The sequence below is a fragment of the Trachypithecus francoisi genome, unplaced genomic scaffold (genome assembly GCF_009764315.1).
Source record: "Trachypithecus francoisi isolate TF-2019V2 unplaced genomic scaffold, Tfra_2.0 Lachesis_group1, whole genome shotgun sequence".
Classification (NCBI taxonomy): domain Eukaryota; kingdom Metazoa; phylum Chordata; class Mammalia; order Primates; family Cercopithecidae; genus Trachypithecus; species Trachypithecus francoisi.
Genome location: NW_022681454.1, coordinates 47,029,210 through 47,047,159, shown reverse-complemented (window position 1 = coordinate 47,047,159; position 17,950 = coordinate 47,029,210). Strand labels below are relative to the sequence as shown.

Genomic DNA, 17,950 nt, shown 5'->3' with positions numbered 1-17,950 from the left:
TAAACAGGAGCTCATATCTTAGGCAGATTCCTCTCACTTGTTAGTTCACTCTATTTGTAAATCAGGGAGACATTTTCATTATTTCTATTTTAAAGAAGGGAGAAAGTTTAAATTCTGGTAGAAGGGAAGACATTAGTAAAAATGGAGACTGACTATGGAAGGAACTAATTGATTCGTTTCATCTTCGTTAGAAACAAAATGAATGGAAAAATAATCTGATTTACACGAAATCTTGCTTGCTTAGCCATCTAGCTATGAAATAAGGACTCCGCCTCAGCTGAACTCTGAGCTCCCATATCAGAGTTTCAAATGCTGTTTTCCCCTTTGTAGTTGTTAATATGTTCCTAGTGTTAGTATGTTTCTAGGTTCCAAGAAAAGGGAAAGCCCTCCTGTGGTCACCTTGTCATTTGACTTTCCTGTAACTGCCAACTTAAGAATAAATAGCCAAACAGATCTAGTTCATTTTATTTAAAATTTTATATTTATTAAAATGTTCAAATATATTTTTCTTATCTGAATCACTTTACAAAACCTAAGTAGACTTATCCACAGGAAAAGACGTATTGTCTTGATATTTATCAGGGATTATGCACTTCATCCTCTTTTTGAAATTGATTTCTTGAATGACCACAACATGACACATTTTCTCTTTTTGGTTAGCTCCTCTGCAAATGCATTATTGGATACATTTTCTCTTTTAGGTTAGCTCCTCTGCAAATAAATTATTGGCTGATACATAATTACCAGCAAAGGTGCACACATGTGTGAGCATCTGTGTGTATGTGTGTACATATGTGCTTGTATGTGTATGTGTGTATGTGTAAGTGTTTTACTACCCAGAATGACCTTGCTTATATTGGGATTAGAAATTGGAGATTTATATGCTTGTTTATTCCCTCATTAGACAGTAGATTACCTATGGATAAGAATTGTGTCTTAATTATCATTGTATCCATGGCTCTTAATTAGTTTGGTGCCTGCCAATATAGTGTTGTTTAAGATGAACTCATCCCCAAAATGATGCCTTGCTGCTACTCTCCCTGTATTGCGGATCCTCTAATAGTGGAGAGTTACTTGTGAGCAGTGAGCCTGGAAAAAGGTGGCAATATACAGGAAGAGCAAAATAAGACTCAGAAAAAGGGGCAAAAGAGAATTCTTTTGGCAACCCTCTCAGAGCTTGGACATAAGCTGGAGGAAGTTCAGAGCAGGTGGAAACCAACTCAACTGGAAAAAGCTACACTGCAGAAGAGACACTTGAGCTAGGTCTTCAAGCACACTAATCCTCACATGTGCTCATATTCCTCTCCGCATCTACACCACCATCTCGACTTTAGGACTATTTATCAAAACACTTTTCAAGTTCCCCTGCTTTCAGAACATCCTCCCTGATAACATAGGACAATATTTATTTTCTATTTTCTTAACAGATGATACTTCTTAGCTCTATATCATAAATGATATTGTAATTTTTAAACATAAGACTACAACAGTACAGTTTTAGCCACCTGCAAATGATTATTGGGAATCACAGTTTTAAGGAGGAAATTCAGATTTTTATCCACTTAATATTATCTAAAATTAGTATACAAGCATTTGTATTAAGAAGCAGATACAGGTTAACATTCTTTATAGGAACTTCTATGTCTACAGTCAGTTTGGAAATAACCTGTGGCCTTCTGGACTCCACTCCTTTTGTAGGGTCTTAAAATACTTGTAATTGGAATGGGTGAGACCCATTAGAATTAAGTGAGACCCCCTAATTCTAGACATAGATTGAAGAATTAACAGGGTGAACATTATTTTCAACATATGTTGAAGGAACAGTTTACTTGATGAAATCATAGTTGATTTGAAATATGTTTATATCAAATGAGTTAAGAAAATATCCTCAAGTATCCTTAGGTGTGGAAGTGATAATGGTCCTGAAATACTAATATTTTTCTCCATACTAGGTATTTGAAACATTATACAAATGTTGTGTGTTCTATGAAGCAGCATGCCTTTATCTAAATGGCGGAGTTTGAATTCCAGTCCCATAAGACAAATTTCACATACTGCTCTCCCACACGTATGCACTGGAGCTTACAAAATCCAGAAAATTCAGACATAAACTGTGGGAGACAAAGCACAATGGACAGTTAAGCTGTTTTGATTACAAGCCAATTGTCATTGCTTAAGATAAAAAAATTTAAACCCAAATCAGAGTTTTTCTTATTTTTACACTACTACAATAATCACTAGTTGTCATTCATTGGGTGGAATAATTTAGTTTTGTGCTATCTATCATAGTTTTTTATTTCAAAATATCAGTTCTTTTGTGTATACCAAAACGCATTCTCTAAAATTGCTGCTATGTAAAATTGGGTAATTAACATCCATAGCAATTAACACTAAGGGATACTGTATGAAGAAAGTTGTTCCAGATAAAGTTGCCAATGATCTCTTATTCAGTAAATATTGAAACTTGTTTAAAAATAAAAATAGTAAAATTTAACTTTGAAAATTATTTGAGTTTAACCACCTTCCTTATTTTGCCCCCAGGTAGAGTTGTAAAGAAAACTGCTCAATGCTATTTTACTTTCTTTCAATGATTCTTTTCTAGATGTTTTCTGTGTTTTTAAAGTAACGTACTTTGGGGTGAAATCAATTATATGGATTGTCAAACCTTATTAAAGATCCTGAGAAGCGTGAGAATTTTTTTGCATAGCTTTAAAAAAACTATGGATGAGTCTTTAAACCTCATCTCTCCTAAATTATCAGTTTTTCCCTCTCCAATGAGTAATTCCCACAAACATATAAACATTCTTTAATATTTCTCATTTTAAACCTCCTTGTACCACAACTCACCCATCCAGCCATTGCTGCCCCTATTTTTCCACTCCTTAATACATTAAAATGCCTGAAAGATTTGTTTGGACTGGCCCTTTCTGTTTGTTTCCCTCCGTAATCTTACGAACACATTCCAGGCAGAATTTCATTTGTGCTGATCTGGTAGATTGAAACAGCTCATGCAAGGTTGTTCAAAAAACTTCCTCATTCCCTCATCCAGTTATCTACATGTTGCCTAATCTAATGACCTCCATTTTCCCTAATCTAGTAGTCTATATTCACACACTTTTCATCTTATTTACTTCTCAATAGCATTTGACTTGTTGATCGTCATTTTCATTCAGCCTCTCTTGTTTCTTTTTTTGGCTTACTAAATTTTCTTCAACATAGCTACAGTATTATCTGGGGACCTCATTAGGTCCCTGTCTTTAAATATCATCTCATTGGTGACTTCCAAATGTATGCCTTTAGTCTAGACCTCTCCCCTAAACTCCAGCCTTTGTTTTATTCACTGTTGTATCCTCAGAACTAGAATAGTGACTGGCATAACAACAGGTGTTCAATAAATTTATTGAATAAATGAATGAATGCTCTGCTTTACCTCCTAGGGTTCTTGTAAAAAACAAATGAATCAAAGGATATAAAAGCAATTTATAAACTGTAGATCACCCAGCAACTGTCATCTGATATTATGAGTCTTGCAGATTTGTAATATTAATAAACAATAAAATGAGTAAGATCTGAGGGAATTTTAAAAATGGATTTGAACATTTTAATCCAGATTTCAAAAGTGGCACGTCTCTCTGAATTCAATGTCCTATTTAACTCATCAAACTCTGGGCATCAGGCAAAGAGGCATAATGAATCTGTATTCCAATGCAAAGAGAAATACCTTAATGTTTGCTTTGATCATAAGTATGGTATCTTTAATGCATGAGGCTCACACATTTGCCAGACTCAGTTATCTCAACTTGAATGACATGTCCTTGCAGAACTAGTTGCAGGGTTAATCATTTACAATGCAAACAGGCAATTAGATAAGTTATATGATCCATAGCTTGAAAGCTTAGTACTTTCTGGCTGAGTGGCTGTCACTGAAAGAATACGACATGAATACAAGCTAATAAGATGAGTGTGGTTGAAATACATGAATTCAAATATTTATAGCCTCTACCTGCTATAGCGAATTATTTTCCAAGAGTAGTGGTTCTTAATATTTCTGATGCATCAGAATCACCCAGCAGGCAACTTGAAAGCACAGATTGCGGGAGCCCATTGACAGTTTGGTTCAGTTAGTGTGGAATGAGGTCCAAGAATTCCCATTTCTACCAAGTTTCCAGGTACTGCCGAGGTTATTTGCTGTCATCTTAGACATACAGACTGAAGTTTTCATCACAGTTTGAGTAACCCTGCAATAGGGGGTTTATCACCATGTTTACAGGGAGTATAAAGTTCAATATAATTTCACATTTATTCCTCTATATGAAGAATCTTTGTCCCTTTATCAACATAATTGAGACCTTCTTGTTTTTAACTTTCATGACCATTAGGAATTCCTATACTTCTCACCAATTTTCCTCAGTATTCAAGTCAACCATACTGTTAGGGGACATCCTGACAGAATATGCCTTTAGTTTTAGGTTCATTTGTAAGTCAACAAACTCCCTGTCTTGCTCCTAAAGAAGTGATATTCCATTTGCTACATGCTGTGGATTATTGCATCAGGATTTGCTTTCTCTTGTAATTCTAGTCTTATCAGCATTGGTGGAGTAACACTGATCTGAATATAAATACCATCTCTCATAGCAGCCTTCCTCCTACGTCAATCAGATATTTTGAATTCACGCATCTCCCAACCTATACTAAACTAAATTAGAAGAGGACATACATTCTAGATACTTTGGCTCTGCCAAGAAAATGTTCTACCTTTATTTCTTGGAAGATTCTATCAGAAGAATGTAATTACATGCTGTGAAGGAAGTAACTAGATTCTGAACCTCTGACAAAAGTGAAAGTCAGAATATACAGTTGGACTTAAATTGAGATCCTGTTAACTTCCCAGTGCAATCTGGGAAACAAGTATTCAAAACATAATAAATTATATCATTCTTATCTTTGACATGCTTAGCACAAATAGCACACTTTCGAAGGAGTAAGTCCAAGAAATGTGAAAGATAGTGAAATATAATCTTAGCCTATTTGAGATTTTAAGTTTCATGAATCACTGAAAAATAAATGTACCACAATTATACTTTTTTAAAAACATGACCAAAATAAAAGTCAGTATTTACTTGAAAGATAAATCAGTCATCACTTTCTTATTTATTTAGTTATTTATACTTTAAGTTCTGGGATACATGTGCAGAACGTGCAGGTTTGTTACATAGGTAAACACGTGCCATGGTGGTTTGCTGCACCCATTAACCTGTCATCTACATTAGGTATTTCTCCTAATGCTATCCCTCCTGTAGCCCTTCATGCCCCAACAGTCCCCAGTGTGTGATGTTCCCCTCCCTGTATTCAGGTTCTCATTGTTCAGCTTCCACTTATGAGTGAGAACATGTGGTGTTTGATTTTCTGTTCCTGTGTTAGTTTGCTGAGAATGATGTTCCAGCTTCATCTAGGTCCCTGCAAAGCACAGGAACTCAACCTTTTTATGGGTGCATATTATTCCATGGTGTATATGTGCCACATTTTCTTAATCCAGTCTATCATTGATGGGCATTTGCGTTGGTTCCAAGTCTTTCCTATTGTGAATAGTGCTTCAATAAACATACGTGTGCAAGTGTCTTTATAGGAGAATGATTTATAATGCTTTGGGTATATACCCAGTAATGGGGTTGCTGGGTCAAATGGCATTTCTGGTTCTAGATCCTGGAGGAATTGCCACACTGTCTTCCACAAAGGTTGAACTAATTTACACTCCCACCAACAGTGTAAAATTGTTCCTATTTCTCTACATCCTCTCCAGCATCTGTTGTTTCCTGACTTTTAATGATCGCCATTCTAACTGGTGTGAGATGATATCTCGTTGTGGTTTTGATTTGCATTTCTCTAATGACCAGTGATGATGAGTGTTTTTCATATGTTTGTTGACTGCATAAATGTCTTCTTTTGGGAAGTGTCTGTTCATGTCCTTTGCTCACTTTTTGATAGTTTTTTTTTTTTTTCTTGTAAGTTTATTTAAGTTTCTTGTAGTTTCTGGATATTAGCCCTTCATCAGATGGATAGATTGCAAAAATTTTCTCTCATTCTGTAGGTTGCCTGTTCACTCTGATGACAGGTTCTTCTGCTGTGCAGAAACTCTTTAGTTTAATTAGATCCCATTTGTCAATTTTTGCATTTGTTACAATTGCTTCTGTTGTTTTAGTCAGGAAGCCTACCTATGTCCTGAATGATATTGCCTAGGTTTTCTTCCAGGGTTTTTATGGTTTTAGGTCTTATGTTTAAGTCTTTAATCCATCTTGAGTTAATTTTTGTATAAGGTATAAGAAAGGGGTCCGGTTTCAGTTTTCTGCATATGGCTAACCAGTTTTACCAACACAATTTATTAAATAGGGAATCCTTTGCCCATTGCTTGTTTTTGTCAGGTTTGTCAAAGATCAGATGGTTGTAGATGTGAGGCATTATTTCTGAGGCCTCTGTTCTGTTCCATTGGTCTATATATCTGTTTGGTACCAGTACCATGCTGTTTTGGTTACTGTAGCCTTGTAGTATAGTTTGAAGTCAGATAGTGTGATGTCTCCAGCTTTGTTCTTTTTGCTTAGGATTGTCTTGGCTATATGAGCTCTTTTTTGGCTCCATATGAAATTTAAAGTATTTTTTTTCTAATTCTGTGCAGAAAGTCAATAATAGCTTGATGGGGATAGCATTGAGTCTGTACATTACTTTGGAAAGTGTGGCCATTTTCACGATACTAATTCTTCCTATCCATGAGCATGGAATGTTTTTCCATTTGTTTGTGTCCTCTCTTAATTCCTTGAGCAGTGGTTTGTAGTTCTCCTTGAAGAGGTCCTTCACATCCCTTGTAAGTTGGATTCTTAGGTATTTTATTCTCTTCGTAGAAATTGTGAATGGGCGTTCACCCATGATTTGGCTCTCTGTTTGTTTATTATTGATGTATAGGAATGCTTGTGATTTTTTTTTTTATGTTGATTTTGCATCCTGAGACTTTGCTGAAGTTACTTATCAGCTTAAAGAGATTTTGGGCTGGGCCGGGCGCGGTGGCTCAAGTCTGTAATCCCAGCACTTTGGGAGGCCGAGATGGGCGGATCACGAGGTCAGGAGATCGAGACCATCCTGGCTAACACGGTGAAACCCCGTCTCTACTAAAAATACAAAAACTAGCCGGGCGAGGTGGCGGGCGCCTGTAGTCCCAGCTCCTCGGGAGGCTGAGGCAGGAGAATGGCGTAAACCCGGGAGGCGGAGCTTGCAGTGAGCTGAGATCTGGCCACTGCACTCCAGTCCGGGCGACAGAGCAAGACTCCGCCTCAAAAAAAAAAAAAAAAAGAGATTTTGGGCTGAGGCAATCAGGTTTTCTAAATATACAATCATGTCATCCACAAACAGAGATAATTTGACTTCCTCTTTTCCTATTTGAATGCCCTTTATTTCTTTCTCTGCCCTTTGCCTGATTACCCTAGCCAGAACTTCCAATACTATGCTGAATAGAAGTGGTGAGAGAGGGCATCCTTGTCTTGTGCTGGTTTTCAAAGGGAATGCTTCCAGCTTTTTCCCATTCAGTATGATATTGGCTGTGGGTTTGTCATAAATAGCTCTTATTATTTTGAGATATGTTCCATCAATACCTAGTGTATTGAGAGTTTTTAGCATGAAGGGGTGTTGAATTTTATTGAAGGCCTTTTCTGCATCCATTGAGATAATCATGTGGTTTGTGTCATTGATTCTGTTCATGTGATGGGTTATGTTTATTTATTTGCATATGTTGAACCAGCCTTGCATCCCAGGGATGAAGCCAACTTGATTGTGGTGGATAAGCTTTTTGATGTGCTACTGGATTCAGTTTGCCAGTATTTTGTTGAGGAATTTCGCATCAATGTTCATCAGGGATATTGGCCTGAAATTTTGTGTATATGGGTGTGTCTATCTCTGCCAGGTTGTGGTAACGGGATGATGCTTGCCTCATAAATAGGGAGGAGTCCCTCTTTTTCTGTTGTTTGGAATAGTTGCAGAAGGAAGGGTACCATCTCCTCTTTGTACCTGTGGTATAATTGGACTGTGAGTCTGTCTGGTCCTGGGCTTTTTTTGGTTGATAGGCTATTAATTACTACCTCAATTTCAAAACTTGTTATTGATCTATTCAGAGATTTGAATTCTTTCTGGCTTAGTCTTGGGAGGGTGTATGTGTCCATACAAATGAATATTTATTCATTTCTTCTGGATTTTCTAGTTTATTGCATAAAGGTGTTTATAGTATTCTCTGATGGTAGTTTGTATTTCTATGGGGTCAGTGGTGATATCCCCTTTATCATTTTTTATTGTGTCTATTTGATTCTTCTTTCTTTTCTTCTTTGTTAATCTGGGAGCAGTCTATCTATTTTGTTGATCTTTTCAAAGAAACAACTCCTGGATTTATTGATTTTTTGAAGGGTTTTTCATGTTTCTATCTCCTTCAGTTCTGCTCTGATCTTAGTTATCTCCTGTCTTTTGCTAGCTTTTGAATTTGTTTGCCCTTTCCTCTCTCATTCTTTTCATTGTGATGTTAGGATGTTGATTTTAGATGATTCCCACTTTCTACTGTGGGCATTTGGTACTATAAATTTCCCTCTAAACGCTACTTTTTATCTATGTCCCAGAGATTCTGGTACGATTTGTTTTTGTTCTCATTGGTTTCAAAGAACTTATTTATTTCTGCCTTAATTTTGTTATGTACTCAGTAGCCATTCAGGAGCAAGTTGTTCAGTTTCCATGTAGTTGTGTGGTTTTGAGGGAGTTTCTTAATCCTGAATTCTAATTTGATTGCACTGTGTTCTGGGAGACTGTTTGTTATGATTTATGTTCTTTTGCACTTGCTCAGGAGTGTTTGACTTCCAATTATGTGGTTGATTTTAAAATAAGTGTGATGTGGTGCTGAGAAGAATGTATATTCTGTTGATTTGGAGTGGAGAGTTGTGTAGATATGTATTAGGTCCGCTTGGTCCAAAGCTGAGTTCAAGTCCTGAATATCCTTGTTAATTTTCTGTCTCATTGATCCGTCTAATATTGACAGTGGGGTGTTAAAGTCTCCTACTATTATTGTGTGGCAGTCTAAGTCTCTTTGTAGGTCTCTAAAAACTTGCTTTATGAATCTAGGTGCTCCTGTATTGGATGCATATATATTTATGATAGTTGGCTCTTCTTGTTTCATTGATCCCTTTACCATTATGTAATGCCCTGCTTTGTCTTTTTTGATCTTTGTTGGTTTAAAGTCTGTTTAATTTGAGACTAGGATTGCAACTACTTCCTTTTGCTTTCCACTTGCTTGTTAAATATTCCTCTATCCCTTTATTTTGAGCCTATGTGTATCTTTGCACATGAGATGGGTCTCCTGAATACAACACACCAATGGGTCTTGACTCTATCCAATTTGCCAGTCTGTGTCTTTTAATTGGCATTTAGTCCTTTTAGATTTAAGGTTAATATTGTTATGTGTGAATTTGATCCTACCATTATGATGCTAGCTGGTTATTTTGCCCATTAATTGATGTGGTTTCTTCATAGTGTCAATGGTCTTTGCAATTTGGTATGCTTTTGCAGTGGCTGGTACCAGTTTTTCCTTTCCATAGTTAGTGCTTCCTTCAGGAGCTCTTGTAAGGTAGGCCTGGTGGTGACAAAATCTCTCAGCATTTGCTTATCTGTAAAGGATTTTATTTCTCCTTCGCTTATGAAGCGATTCTCTTGCCTTGGCCTCCCAAAGTTCTGGAATTACAGGCATGAGCCACCATGGCTGGCTCAATACTTGTGTGTGTGTGTGTGTGTGTGTGTGTGTGTGTGTGTGTGTGTGTGTGTTTGTGACTGAGTCTCACTCTGTCACCTAGGCTGGAGTACAGTGGCATGATCTCGGCTCACTGCAACCTCCACCTTCTGGGTTCAAGTGATTCTCATGCCTGAGCCTCCTGAGTAGCTGGGATTACAGGCAGGTGCCACCACATCCGGCTAACTTTTGTATTTTCAGTAGAGACAGGGTTTCACCATGTTGTTCAGGCTGGTCTCGAACTTCTAACCCCAAATGATCCACCCACCTTGGCCTCCCAAAGTGCTGGGATTACAGGCATAAACCACCATGCCCAGCCCTGAGCCACTGTGCCCAGCACTATACTTTTTATATGCATGTATTTGTGTTTTCAGTTTGAGCAAGGCGGAATTTTTACTTACTGTTCCCATTTTAGACATTTTCACAGTAAAGTTTGAGGAAAGGCAAGTCAGTAGTAATTTGTAGAATGTAGAATTTTGAAGTCAATTCTTTATATATCTATAACCAAAGAGACAGGCTCTCAACAAATCATTTCCAAATTTAATTTTTAGAAACTAATTATAATTAATAAATACCAATTAATCTATAACTGGTTAATAAGTATTCATTTATAGCTACTTTGAACTTAAGCTAGTTGCGTATTATAGAATAATTTCTTCTTACAAACAGATTATGACGTAGTAGAGGATATAAGAAATATGTAAAACAGTATTATAGTATGTACTGAGGAAATCAAAATGTAGAATTAATTTTATAACAATTGAAGATAGCATTTAGTAATATGTTTGTTATGTGGTACTGACTACAAATGAAATGATAATTACTGTCACTGGGACCTTAATTAATTCTGAGTTTTTGGTTTACAGATTTTTAAATATTCAAATATATTATTGTAGAAAAATACATTTTGTCAACTTTTCCATTGACAAAATGCATTGAAATTTTATCATGCTGATATTTTTTAAATTACCCTTCGGGAAGAAATACTTGTAAAAAAAATCACTTAACAAATCATACCAAAACTCTTCAATTTTCAGGTAGTAAAATCTCTATATATGAAAAACTTAAATACAGTATTGAATGTGAGGACAATTTGTTCTCCAGCTTTATTTTGTGAATCGTGTGCTATTTTATGATTTTTGTTGTTATTTATTAAGAAGTGGCAGTATCCACAGATGCCTGTAATTTGTTGCTTGTGCTCCACATAACTCTGCTTGTTTTTCAAGTATCAGTCACCATAAAAGGGAAGAAACATTTTTCCTCTCAGTAATTTCCCACTGATATACTTCAGAATTTACTTTTATTCTTGCAATTTATCATTACAGTTCCACTACGAATAAAGTCCCAGACTAAGTTTGGGGAAAGTAATACTTAATACTTAAAAAAAAAAAAAATAAGATCTTATAGCTGTATGACTGAAAATTATTAACTCTATTTAGAAGATTAGAATATTTTTCTATAGTCTATAATAAAATGGATAGCACAATAGTCTAGTTTTCAACTGATTTGCGGTTGGGAATGAGGAAACAGTTCACCCTTGAAGTTACAACAGCATTTTTTTCTATTGATTTCTTTACCCTACCTTTTAATTATTTTTTTTTTTGAGACGGAGTCTCGCTCTGTCGCCCAGGCTGGAGTGCAGTGGCCGGATCTCAGCTCACTACAAGCTCCGTCTCCCGGGTTCACGCCATTCTCCTGCCTCAGCCTCCGGAGTAGCTGGGACTATAGGCGCCCGCCACCTCGCCCGGCTAGTTTTTTTGTATTTTTTAGTAGAGACGGGGTTTCACCGTGTTAGCCAGGATGGTCTCGATCTCCTGACCTCGTGATCCGCCCGTCTCGGCCTCCCAAAGTGCTGGGATTACAGGCTTGAGCCACCGCGCCCGGCCCCTTTTAATTTTTGATTATGCATTTCTTAGTCTATTAAATCATTAAGCCTTTCTTAATCTAACTTTAATTTTTGTGAAAGTTGATCATGTCAAGCATCTATTTAAGAGGATCTATTTTATTTTTAAGAAAGAAAAATTTATGTCAAATCCAAATAGGATATCTCAATAAAATGTACAAATATCTTCAATTAGATATAAACAAGTAAAATTGAATGATGTGGTCAATTTAGTTAACAAAATCATAAATGCTTGATGTGTTAACAGTAGCACTAAAGCATTGCTACCAACAAGAGTTAACATCTAAAAGTTGTATACTACTTTCTGACATGTGTTCTTTAAAAAGTGAACAAATCTAGTGTCATTTAAAGTAGTATTATTTAAAAGATTACAACTGCATAAGATACTTATGTCCATGCAGAAATGAAGAAAGTAGAATGTATGCTCGTTCACATAACATGAATATAATGTGATATAATACACACACATATTACAATTGGATTGAAGATTGGGAAACTCTCACCACTCCAGTGATAATTAGATCTCAACATTGCTTTTTAAAATTTCACCTCTTGAAAGAATTTTTTATTCAAAATGGTTAAAGGGATCATTAAGTCCCATAAAGGGCTAAGAAAGAGAGTGAATCTTGAGCCACATGATTGAAAGTCAAAATTCTGAGTTTATTCATTTATCAAATCATGTCTTTGGTAGGTTATTTTTAAGCCCCTTCAACTTGCAAGGTAGTGCCAGGCTCTTAGAACCAAGGGGTTATGCATTAGAACAGATGGCACTTTCAGTTAGAAATCACCTATTTTTAGTACAGAGTATGTAGTTCACATCTATAGAAATTATGTCTATATAATTGTTTAGTCACACCTTTAGTAATAAGTCTATATTTACACGAAGAATCATACAAAAAGTTTTTCTAAATCATGCCCCACCCCTTGCTATTAAAATGAGGAATGAAGATCTAGATCCATAGATGAAATTCACAGATGGGATTTTGTATCTGTGATTGGCAGTCTAAATGAGATTCAGTGTCAGACACGCAGCACCATTGGCAGAGATAAAGCATCAAATGAAAAGTCAGGGGATAATGGCCAGTTGTGCGTATCATTATTTTTCTTCTGCTTTCAGGCAGATACACACTGTAGTGGCTGCCACTCACTCTAATTACTAGGCCTGGAGTGACACAGCAGGATATTGCTCTCTGAATTGCTAAGCATCCTTCAGGCAAAGACAATAATTACAATATTCTGATTTCAAAATGATAATATTTTGGGCTCAATACTGTGGTATAAGAGGATCAGAATACAAAATTAATTTTTAGAACTGCACAATGCCAAATGAAGCATCTTTTTATTGTGCCATTTAGTTACTTCTACCACTTATATGTCATACAGCCATGTATACGCATATTAATGTACTGTATATTTACATGTGCAGTATGTAATTTTAATGTGTATTGGTGTGCATATGTGTTTCAAGGAAAATAATGCTTTTAGACCATCCCTGTTACTATTGACTAATTGTTCTATCTTATTAGATGTAATATCTCTGGGATCGATTTATTTACTTTTTGCATAGGTAAGGGTGAGAGACAATTAAATGACATAAATTTAATATTTACAACATTTCTACTTTTGCCTAACATAGTGCTAGTATTTTTATGTACTTTATTTTGTTGAATTCTCACAAAAATTGACTAAGTATGTATAATTATTTATAAAGCATGATCAAGATGACTGAGTTTCAGACTCCTTCCTTACACCATACACAAAAATCAACTCCAGAGGGATTAAAGACTTAAATGTAAAACTCAAAACTGTAAAAACCCTCGAAGACAACCTAGGCAATACCATTCAGGACATAGGCACAGGTGAAGATTTCATGATGAAAATGCCAAAAGCAATTGCAAGGAAAGCAAATATTGACAAATGGGATCTAATTAAACCAAAGAGCTTCTGCATAGCAAAGGAAACTACCAAAAGAGTGAACAGATAGCCTACAGAATGGGAGAAAATTTTTGCATGCATCTGACAAAGTTCCAATATCCAGCATCTATGAGGAACTTAAACAATTCACAAGAAAAAAACAACCTCATTAAAAAGTGGTCAAAGGACATGAACAGACACTTTTCAAAAGACATACATGTGGCAAACAATCATATGAAAAAAAACTCAACACCACTGATCATTAGAGAAATGCAAATCAAAACCACAGTAAGATGCCATCCCACACCAGTCAGAATGGCTATTATTAAAAATTCAAAAAATAATAATAACAAATGCTGGCAAGGTTGTGGAGAAACTTATACACTGTTGATGGGCGTATAAATTAGTTCAACCACATCAAAGACAGTGTGTTGATTCCTCAAAGACCTAAAGACAGAAATACCATCTGACTGAGCAGTCCCATTACTGGGTGTATACCCAAAGGAATATAAAGCAGTCTGTTATGAAGATACATGCACACGTATGTCCATTTCAACATTATTCACAATAGTGAAGACACGGAATCAACCCAAATGCCCATCAAATGACAGACTGGATAAAGAAAATGTGTTACACGTACACCACGGAACACTATATAGCCATTAAAAAAAGAACAAGATCATGTTCTTTGCAGGGACATGAATGGAGCGAAGGCCATTATCCTTAGCAAACTACCACAGGAACAGAAAACCAAACACTGCGTGATCTCACTTATAAGTGGGAGCTAAATAATGAGAACACATGGGCAAATAGAGGAGAACAACACACACTGACTGGGGACTATCAGAGGGTGGAGGGTGGAAGGATGGAGAAAATCAGGAAAAATAATGGGTACTAGGCTTAATACCTGGATGATGAAATAATCTCTACAACAAATCCCCATGACATAAGTTTATCTGTGTAACAAACCTGAACATGTATCCCTGAACTTAAAATAAATGTTTTTTTTTTTTTTTAAATCACTGAGTTTCCAGAAGTTACATAACTCCCTGGAAGTCAAACAGCTAATAAAAGATAAAACTGTGATTCTAGGTGGGTTTTCTTTGACTTCTAAATCTATGATTTTTCAGATACAAGTTGTTTAAAGCAGGGGGCCCCAACCCCTGGGCCACACAGCAGGAGGTGAGCCAAGGGCAAGTGAACCGTTACTGCCTGAGCTCCCCCTCCTGTCAGATCAGTGGCAGCGTTATATTCTCATAGGAGCAAACCCTATTGTGAACTGCTCCTGAGAGGGATCTAGGCTGCCCGCTCCTTATGAGAATCGAACTAACGCCTGATGATCTAAGGTGGAGCAGTTTCATTCCGAAACGATCCCCACCACCAGCCCATTTGTGGAAACAATGTCTTCCACAAAACCGGGTCCCTGGCACCAAAAAGGTTGGGGATCACTGATGATCGACCTAGAGTGGCTAGACATGTAAAAGAATCACTGTTTCCCTAGTAGTGAGATGTTTGCTATAATATGAGGAGGCTAGTTTTGTTTATTCAAAAGATTTGTCAACATTAGAAAACCTATTTAATATATTTTTTGAGCCCTTCCTGTTCCCATTCAGTTGTATTAAAATGTAATGCACCAATACTGGTTGTTCAACTGGTTGGCTTAAAGTTACTGCACTTCTCTGACTTTTCACCTGTTTCAAAAATTTATATCAATGCTAGAATAGTTGTCCTTCTAAACCTAGAGCATTCATATAGAATTTAGAGGTCACAAACTCTAATGCCTGTAACTTTCAGAATTATGTGTGAACCATATTGAGTGTGAAATAACAGAGAACGTGGTGCCTGTTGTAAGCTGGAACCTGCAAGTTCCTTGTAAAACTATTTAGATCCACTTACAAACAAACAACATCTTAACCAAACGAAACACTCAGATATGAATTAATTCAACCCAAGGGATCAAGTATACAACATTGCATGAAAATTAAATGTTGATAGATATTTGAGTACCTTAGAAGTTAGTATATTAACATATTATCAGGATCCCGTTAAGTACTATTCTATTTCTTTAATTATTCCTTCTGTGAGCACCACTATTTTCAAAGACAGTGAAGGGGTGCAGGCTCTGATACTTGTCTTCAGAAATACTCCTTTAAACATAAAAGGTATAACGAAACCATGCCTTAAGACCTCTCAAGGTCAAATATGGTTATCCCTGTTTTGTAAGTGGGAAAATTAACTCACTGGGGAAACTTACATGTGCTATAAAAGACTTCTAAGAAATTCAATTACATGCTTTGGAAGTCTAGCACTTCAAAGTTGATATTAGAGATTATAAAGGTTTTAAAGTTCATGAGTTGTTCTTTGGGGGAAAATACTAGAGAAACCATCAAGGTTTTGCAGAGGCACTGCCAGAGTTTCCTAAAGCTCACCCTCAGGTGCGAGAGCCATCGGGGGTGTTGATCTGGCCTTTGTGACTGTCCAGGCATGTCTTCTTCTTCCCTGCCTCCTCTTTGTTTGCCTTCCTGAAGTTGTGATCTCAGGGGATGAGGTTCCTCTTCCAGAACAGAGGCATAAGGAAGAACCTCTGGGTAAAAGTCATTGCAGAGGTGGCTCTTAACTCTTTCCTGTGACTCCCATATCCAGTCACGATGTCCTGGTGGCCTCTGTGTGTGCACTGTGCCGAGCTCAGACTGTTTCATGCTTGCTTCAAATGAAAGGCCAAGCTCTGTGGACCACTTTTCCATCTTCTCTTTCATTTTGTTTTTGCTATTTCTCCCTGTTCAGCAGCTTCGAGTGAATAGATTGGATTATGAATTGATGCAGACCTATGGGTTGTTGCTAGGACAAAAAAACCCAGGCTTTATTTAGAAAATGACATTTGTTCTCCAGCTTTCTCCTGAAAACATAGGAGTCTCTCCTTTTTAAAATTTTTCTTTCCACTCAGAAACCATGGTAAATATTTCAATTCATTGGGTAGAACTTAGTACGGGCTGTCTTAGGCATAGTCTTTGTTTCAGGGGTTCCTCTGAAGGCTGATGATGAGGAATCTCTGGATGCAACCTCAGCTGCATGTGTTACTGTGTTTTCACAGGAGGCGATCGAGATCGGATGACAGCAAATCATGAGAGCTACCTCCTCATGGCAAGCACCCAGAATGATATGGAAGACTGGGTGAAGTCCATCCGCCGAGTCATATGGGGACCTTTCGGAGGAGGTGAGTGTACTTTAAAATCATGGAAAAACAGAAAGGTAGACCAAACCTGTTCATCCCATTCCCCCAGCTAATGCTGCTATTAGCTCCTGTATTCAAAGGGGTGAATGTTAAAATAAACTGTAAATTGTTCAGCATTATTTTTAGACATATATCTTTGAAAATCCTGCAGGTTTAATTTAGATCATGTATCATTAATGACAAACCTTCTTCTGTGAATACGTTGAATGATAAAAATGGGTGGGTTTTTTTTAGTTTTGCATTTTCCCATGTTACCAACAATACACAGTTATGGGATTCACACTTTAAAGCTAGATTAGTTAAGAACATATAGATATGAAGTGAGAAATTTATGACTAGTGGTTCTGGAAGATATCCCAGCCCCCAAATGCTCAATTGTATCAAAGAGGAATGCCACAACTTTTGATAATAATCTGATGATTATTGGAGTAAAAACATGCTTCAGATCAGTTAAGTGTTTGTAAATTTGAAAGTAAGTTTTTAAAAGGTTTGAGTTAACACCAGATTGAGAATGCACCATGTCAAGAATGAGCTAAAAATATGCTATGAATAGAACTAAACAAAAGAAGAAAAGATTAAAGATGTGGTCTTGGTATGCCAAAAAATAGAAAATAGAATCATATAAACAGAAAACTTATCTAATGAAAATGAGCAAATGGATCAAAAAAAAGCACAAAATTATTTATCTACAACCACAGTATATTTCCAAGAACATAATGCCTAATTTTTATACGGTGATGTAGTGAAAAATAAATTGTATTAGGTCAAATTTACACTTTATAAACAATTACAATCCTTATATTTATTTTCCATTCTTTTGTATATTGTCAGCACCCTGAATTGAGACAGTGATTTTTTTATCTCTAAACGTATCAGATGCTTCTTAGGCTGACTGACCATTTTATATTTTAAAATAACTTCAGAAGTTTAGTTTTAAAAGTTGGTAAGTTGAAGTTAAAATAGTAAAGATTCATTGAAAACATGATATTTTACTAGATTAACAGCACGTGTTTGTGAAGTGTCTATGTTTTAACAGTATCTTCTGTTAGAGAAAGGGAAGGTTCCTAACCAGGATGACCATTCATTCCAATTTCCTTAG

General features: G+C 36.4%; 1 protein-coding gene across 6 annotated transcripts in view; it reads left to right on the top strand.

Annotated features, from left to right (window-relative positions):
- The window catches only part of ARHGAP24 (Rho GTPase activating protein 24), a 524,860-nt gene that overhangs the window by 437,869 nt on the left and 69,041 nt on the right, over positions 1-17,950 (top strand). For all 6 annotated transcript variants that reach the window (XM_033214184.1, XM_033214186.1, XM_033214189.1 and 3 more), the window contains one exon: positions 16,711-16,833. In XM_033214184.1, the coding sequence (XP_033070075.1) occupies positions 16,711-16,833 (123 nt within the window). The remainder of the gene's footprint in view (positions 1-16,710; positions 16,834-17,950) is intronic.